Genomic DNA, 7603 nt, shown 5'->3' with positions numbered 1-7603 from the left:
AAAAACGTGCTGCCACCATCATCATCATTAACAAACTGCTTCGCCTTCCAGAAATAAAAAGAAACACAAAAAAAAGCCACGTCAACGTTAAACTACTGAACCTTTAACACACACACACACACACACGCACACACACACACGCACACACACACACACACACACACACACTTACACCACACACACACACACACACACACACACACACATCTCTTACTGGCTTAAGTAGGAAATAAAGAACAGAGAGGGCTCATTAATATCAGTGAAGGTGAGCAGCTAAAGTCCCAGGAGACATACAGAAAATAAACATAGAGAGAGAATGCTAATGCTAAAACACAAACACAAACACACACACACACACACACACACACACAAACACACACACACACACACGCACACACACACACACATCTAATCAAAAAGTCAACAAAAAAAAGAAACCCAATACATAACAAAAAAATAGTTCCTCTCACAATTTCATTTCAAGGTTTCCATACTTTTTCCCAATAGTTGTGTAGTATATATTATTTTCAGATTATTAATATTTTATTTTTCTATACAAACCAATTATCAATTTGTTCTGAATAGTCTCTTATAACTTTATAAAATCATGCAAAAATATTCTGATATTTTGGAATATATATATTTTTTTCCTCTGGATATTTTACATAATTCATACAGTAAATAAATATAATATAATAATAAATCATGTGAATATACAATATATAAATGTGTCTTCAAATCATTTAAATGTGTAATATACGGGACTGATGAACACATGTATGTTTGTGAGTGATACTTTATTGTTTTATTGCTTATGAAAGACATAACTTAAGTGTTAGTGTGACCTTGGCTGGACTCATTATATATATAATTTACATGGAATAAAATGATTCTGCAGGGCTGCTGCTGCAGTAGAGTCATTTCTCTCAAACTCAGCCTGACAGATTTGACATCTGTGGTCGCTTTGAACGATCTCTTAATTTTTTTTGAATGAAGGAACAGTTGTGCGTGTTTGAACGCAGCTGAGTCTCATCAGGCTGCTGCAGGTGAACGAGGCACAGCTGGAGAGCAATCAGGTCACTCTGACAGCTGCTCTATAAAATCAAGCTGCTGCAGTGGAGAGTGAGACAGAGAAAATGCAGAGCAAACTAGTCAGCATGAAGGTATCCTTGCTAATCGTCTTCTGTGTGGTGTGTGGAGCTCTGGCGGCACCTCAGAACTTTAACTGGGGCGTTCGGCCGTCAGTCGGCAGATATGGAGAACAGATCCGAGAGCAGCCTAAAGTCCAGATGCAAAAAGGTAGAGTAATTGTTACTGAAATGTTGCTCAAAGACCAGGCACGTGTTGAAGTGTTGGGTGCAAATAATCCCCAATATCTCTGTGCTTCAATTGTATGGTATTCTACTGATTTTTGTTGTTGCATACTTCAAAAATTGTCTGAGAACAATCTGATTTTTCGAATAGTTACTTATGTTTTGTTTCTTTTGGGCGGGAGGATATTTTACACGAGTCATATATTAGAAATGATGTATATCAGTGGAAAACATGTCTCGTCATGTGTCTTTTAAATGTAGATTCAGAACTGACCACAAAGTAACTCAAACACTCTGCTAATATGTTCTAAGGCAGTGCTTCTGAAAGTGTGGTCCGCGGACCACTGGTGAGCGCCCCTAGTGGTCCGTGAGTATATTGGTAACATTTATAATCTGTTCTAGAAAAACGATGTGTTGTGGGATATTTGTGGAGTTAGGTGGTCCGTGGTATGAACAAGTTTGAGAAACACTGTTCTAAGGTGCGCAAGCGATGGATTTAACAACGCTGTTAGTTTAACTGTAAATGATTTATTCAATATCTTTTGTGTAATAGTTGCAACATTTCTATTCGTACTTCATGGATAAAGTAAATAAGTCACATGTTTGTGTAACCTGTTAACTGAAGTTCATTGGCCCCGTGGCTGTTAAGAAACCTCACTAATGAAGACTAACTTTTGTTTCTGCTACACTGCACAACATTTGACATGCCCTACCTCGTTTGATTTATATTTCTTGTAAACAATTCTTAAATTTAAGATTTTTGAAAAATATTTCTTTACTATTTTATATTCTAATACGTCTTAATTCCTCTTGCTGTGTTCATGTATGCACCAGTGCAGACAATACACGTGTCCACAATGTTGGTAGTAGTACAGGAGGGGAAAAAAACATCAGAAATCTTTGTCATGGTATTGATTAAAGCTGAATGGATAGTTCAAACAACTAATTGGTTGACAAATAGTGTTATTAACTCCAAGTAGCTACACTCTTGTGTTTTACGTATAGGCAAAATTAAAAGTCACCTATTGTGCAAAATCCACTTCTCAATGTCTCTTCTACATCAACATGTGTCCCCTCTTCTTCATGTCTCTTCTACTTCAACATGTGTCCCCTCTGTGTAAAGAGAAAACTGTATAATGGGGGACTTTAATGAAACTGATGGATAATATCCCCCCTGCTTCCTAGCTCTCAATCAGTTGAAGCAGTCTTTCCGTGAACCGATGTCTTGGAAGTATCCGGACCTGCCTGCTGAGGAAGAATCCCAATACCCTCAAGATTTTGAGCTGAAGGCCCCGGTGGCGTTTGACAGCGTCAGCGCCGTCTGCGGGGAGAACTCCGTCCGGGTCGAGGCCATGAAAGACCTGCTGGGGATCGGGAAACATGTCAGCGCAGCAGAAGTCACGCTGGGAGGATGTCCGGCCACCGGGGAAGACGCTCAGGTCCTCGTCTTTGAGTCGGAACTGCACGGATGTGGCAGCGAGCTTGTGGTGAGGGTTGAAAGAGGCAGTTCACACCAAGATCAAAATGCATATGTCTCTTCTTGCTTTTGCTGTGTTTTCTTTTGTGTGTGGGGCTGTGGAAACTGTACCAGAACATGAATGTAAAACCAAAATTAGGAGATGAAATGGGCTTCAGAGCAGCTTAGTCGATGACCATTTGTACAACCACCAAGCATTTTATAATTTACAAAGATGTCAAAAACAAACATTAATGTAATGTTTTCTCAGCCTTTACCCTGCAGTAACCTGTGTTTCAGATGTCGGAGGACTCGTTCATCTACGCCTTCATGCTGCACTACATACCCGCTCCTCTTGGGGACAGTCAGATCCTTCGGACCAGAGAGGTCAGCGTCAGCATCCAGTGCCAATACCAGAGGTCAGATGTTACACAATAGTGAACCAGAAAGATTTTCCTTTTGTCAATAATGGAAGAAAATCTCAAACATTTTAGTTAAATGACTTTGTCAGTGCCATCCCACGGACTGTGCAGTAAGTCATTATATGACATATAATTTCGCTGATGCGATATTTGAAATTACCCATGAATATACAATACTAGAACAGCCAGAGTCCTCAAAGTACATTAGATTAAAATAATAAGGGATATTCAGACTGACAGTATGAGCAATGTAGTTTGTTTTTGAACATCAAAGCCTTCACATAAGTATAAACCTAAAATCTATTGGCTCATAATTGTTGCCGTCTGTTCATTTAATGGTTACAGCTGGTAAAAGTGGAGCTTATTTGAAAGGCGTAGCTTTGACCATAATTTTGTTTTCTGATATTTATATTTTGGATAAACCTGGAAGTTACTTGATCAAATGTAGTCTAGAATTTTCAATCATTGCCAGTGAATTGGAGTAGGGTGGATTTTCTTGACTTTGGTATTGCCCTTTTACTACTCATACAATTATCCAAACATTGTACCATGAATTGCAGTAAAAATGTTCTTGATGTCTGGACTTTTTGAAAACGTGTTTCCGAATAAAGGTGTAAATGTCTCTTGTTTTAAGGAAGCATGATGTAAGCAGCGTGCAGTTAAATCCAACATCGAGTCCGTTCAGTGCCACCAAATCTTCAGAGGAAACACTCTCCTTCTCTTTAAGACTCATGACTGGTGGGTGTTTCCTTTTCCAGCTTCATTAATTATATTAAGTAACTTTTCTACTATGTCCTGTTGGTACATTTCCATGCTACTCAAACATTTATATGACCAGTGATTTTTTTTAAATGTATTTCCTTTAGTGTCAAAATTGACATTCATGAAAGACGAGAAGTATATTAAAATACATAAAAGTAGCAATCGACTGTAAGCCAATACTTTATTACAAGTTTTGCATTTGAGATGGCTCAAAAGTTCAGTAAACGACAATCTGTAAACGGTAAAGTAAAATGACACATTGCAGTCTTTTTGCAAGTGGTAAATTATGTTGTGTGAAGTTGTTGCATTTAAAAAAGTACTTTAATACACTACTGTACAATTTTATAAACAGTTAGTTTCTTTTAATAGGAAACATTGATGGAGTATTTTGTTAGATTACCAGTAAAATAAAGGTGTATTCTTTGCCTCAGATGATTGGCAGTCGACCCGTCCGTCCGCTCAGTTCCTGCTGGGAGACATGATGAAGTTTGAAGTTTCAGTCAAACAGTTTCATCACGTCCCCCTCAGAGTGATGGTGGACAGCTGTGTGGCCACCGTGATCCCGAACATCGACACCGTCCCCCGATACGCCTTCCTGGGAAATAACGGGTCAGTATAAATACACTCTTTTAAAATCTTAGTTTAACCCTTGTGTTGTGTTCAAAAGCTTTTACCGGTGTCTAAAGTCAAAGATGAATCTTGATTGGGCCAAATTATACACCATTTCTTTTTTAGAGACTCTCAGACTTGGCGAGAATTGTCAAAATCAGTTTTGTAGTGTTTATATAGCTGTGGTGGAGGATATCCTGAAGCCTTGCTCCGATTTAAAAAAAAACAAAAAAAAACCGAACACAACATAAGGGTTAAAAAAAGTAAGACCATCACGACAAATACAAATCTCGTTCAATGGATTACAAACAAAATTTGATGTGTAACGTTATAAAGGCACAAATACTTAGAAATGTCCTTTAGTGATATAGGAGACATTTTGTGTCCAGAAGTTTTGAAGTGGCAACATTTTTGCACTATCACAGATCATAGATTTTTTTTTTTTCTATTGGGGAGAAAGGGATATTATTTATGACTGCATCTTTTTAACTATTTGGTTTAGACTGAGTGACAGTTACCTGTGTCTTGTCCGTCATACAGCCCTCTGTATTGCTTTCAGGTGTCAGTCTTAAAGCCCTTATAGGTGTTCAGGTGTCTTGTATGTCTTCTGTTTTGCATTCAGATGTCTTGTCTGTCCTGTGTTGTGTTCAGGTGCCTATTTGACAGTCAGCTAACCGACTCCAGCTCTCAATTCCTCCCACGGGCGCATGAAGACAGACTGCAGTTTCAGGTCGAGGCATTCAAGTTTCAAGAGGACCAGCGTGGCGTGGTGAGATTTAAATATCGCAAACTTCCTGTTTTATATAAGACGATGGCTGTTTTCTAAGAAGACTGAACACCTCCTGTGCATTAGATCTACATCACCTGCAATGTGAGAGCTGCGCCAGCTTCCGCCGCTGTTGATGCCACCAATAAGGCCTGTTCCTTCTCCAACGGGTAAGACTCTATCAACACTACAACTCCCATCAACACTGCGAAGAGAGGGTTTAAATGACTTCGATGTGACATGTTTGCCTGTTGAAGTTCTAAAAGTCAAAGCGAAATTGATCACATTGCTTTGGATTCTTATTTACCACATTTTAGAAACTGTATCAGTAGTAAGGTCAGAGCTTTTGATTGACAGGTGGAGGGAGGCCAGCGGCAACCATGGAGCGTGTTCCTGCTGTGACACAGACTGTAGGACAGGAAGTCACATGACTGGATCCGGTGAGGATGGATAAGTTTTATATATTACTGACTTTCTAAGCTCCTTTATAAATTACCTTAATGTTCCATTATAACATTTGACAACCTCAACTGAATTATCCTTAACCAATATTATCCATTATAACACAAATGTGTGCAAAATATCAAGTTAAAATAATTAGACATGGCCTTTCATTTGGAAACTAATTTATTTTCTATGTTAAGTTGTGGGAATTTGTATCTACTTTCAATAATACAACCCAACCATTTTTGTTTGGCCAAAGCAATATGTATGGGTGTTTTTTAAAGAAGGTTAACAATGTAAACTCGAGAGACTTAAAAACAAATAAGCTACCTACTTTGGTAGTAGATTTTCAGGTGAAAATGTAGGGGGATGTTTGTATTTAAAAACTATGCTGAAGGTCCCTCAACCTATTTACTTAGATAATCCAATACATTATGGGATACCTTTTTTACTAAATGTTTTTTTTGAGGTACAAATGGGAGGCTGTGATGTTTACTAATCATTAAGGGTTTCTGTGTTGCAGAGGCTCGGTGGGAACAGGAAACAGCTGTTGGACCAATCACAGTGAAGGAGAGGCCTCTATGGTGAAAGTGCAAAATAAAAACTTTAAAATGAATTGAATGCTGTTAAAGATCTTTATTTATTTTTGAAACCTCTGCTCATTGGAAGAAATCAAGACGAGTCAGCAGTGATTTAACACATGGTTGTTCAAATAGATTGGATAGCTCTAAGCAATGGTAAACCAAGACCAAATACGTTTCTTAAATGCATTGATGTAAATTAAACATTATACATAAACATCAAACTTATGATCCCAACTCTAGCAAATATCATCAAACACCATAATAATGTTTGGGAACATTGTTATGAAACCCACGACTGTAAACTGCACAGTTTCTTTCAATTGCCATCATTGACATTTTTTTTTGCAGATATTTTACAGATCAGTACACTAAAATATCTATAAAGTATGCGGATGAAAATTTGAAAATTACTTTTCCGAGATATTGCTGCAGAATAACACTTGTATATAAAATAATCAAACACTGTGAATATTTAATTCGGCACATTCACAGAACAAACAAATGCTGATTAGTCATTGTTTAACATTGGTCAAAGGTCTCCTATCTTGCAAAATGCACCTTTTCATGTCTTGTATGCATAGATATTTGTCAGGGAACTCAAAGTGTCAGGAAACAAAATCATCTCTCTTCCTCCATACCCAAATCTCTAAAAACGGGGGAACGGAGCTGATCCAGATTTGCATCCGATATGACGTAATATCGGAAATGTGGACTGGCTTTACACCCACAGCCCTATCAGAAAGTTGCTATCAGAAAGTTGCTATCAGAAACAATGCATGATGTGTTTTGGAAGTAATATGGTCTGTGTTTACATTAGCATCGCTAACACTCAGAGCTAACCTGTACTGGAGAGGGTATGTGTAACACAGTGGCGAGCCGTCAGGGCCCTCTAGGCCCAGGCCCTCTGTGAGGGCCTAAAATAATCTACAAAATAATATTTAAAAAATATATATATTTTTCATTAGTTTTATCAAAATAACTTTATTTAATTGCATTTAAAATAACATTTCCAAAGAAATAAATTCTTCGAATCTGCCTATTCAGTTTCTGTTGGAATGTGAATGGTTAAATGAAAGAAGCTCGTCTGTGAAGAGAGGAGCTGTTGGACGTCCAGGCGGTCCAGCTATGAATTCACAGAGGGCCCGCTATAGTAACTGAACGAGAGAGTAATGTCAAATGACCGTACAATTGACCAATCATATCTTCCCTCTAAATGGGTGGGTGTTATTATCGCGGACTTTATGACA

At 38.1% G+C, this 7603-nt stretch overlaps 1 protein-coding gene across 1 annotated transcript; it reads left to right on the top strand.

The window, feature by feature from the left end:
• Window positions 1-1034: 1034 nt before the first annotated feature.
• LOC117448367 (zona pellucida sperm-binding protein 3-like) lies at window positions 1035-6388 on the top strand. The gene is made up of 9 exons (XM_034085653.1): window positions 1035-1299; window positions 2499-2800; window positions 3070-3188; window positions 3826-3929; window positions 4385-4562; window positions 5214-5331; window positions 5416-5498; window positions 5686-5768; window positions 6296-6388. The coding sequence occupies exons 1-9, from the start codon at window positions 1137-1139 to the stop codon at window positions 6358-6360; spliced, it is 1215 nt and encodes a 404-aa protein (XP_033941544.1). The 5' UTR covers window positions 1035-1136; the 3' UTR covers window positions 6361-6388.
• The last annotated feature ends 1215 nt before the right edge of the window (window positions 6389-7603 follow it).

This window comes from Pseudochaenichthys georgianus, chromosome 6 (assembly GCF_902827115.2).
Source record: "Pseudochaenichthys georgianus chromosome 6, fPseGeo1.2, whole genome shotgun sequence".
Taxonomy (NCBI): Eukaryota; Metazoa; Chordata; class Actinopteri; order Perciformes; family Channichthyidae; genus Pseudochaenichthys; species Pseudochaenichthys georgianus.
The sequence above is the reverse complement of the archived record's forward strand: the minus strand, read 5'-3'. Positions and strand labels throughout refer to the sequence as shown.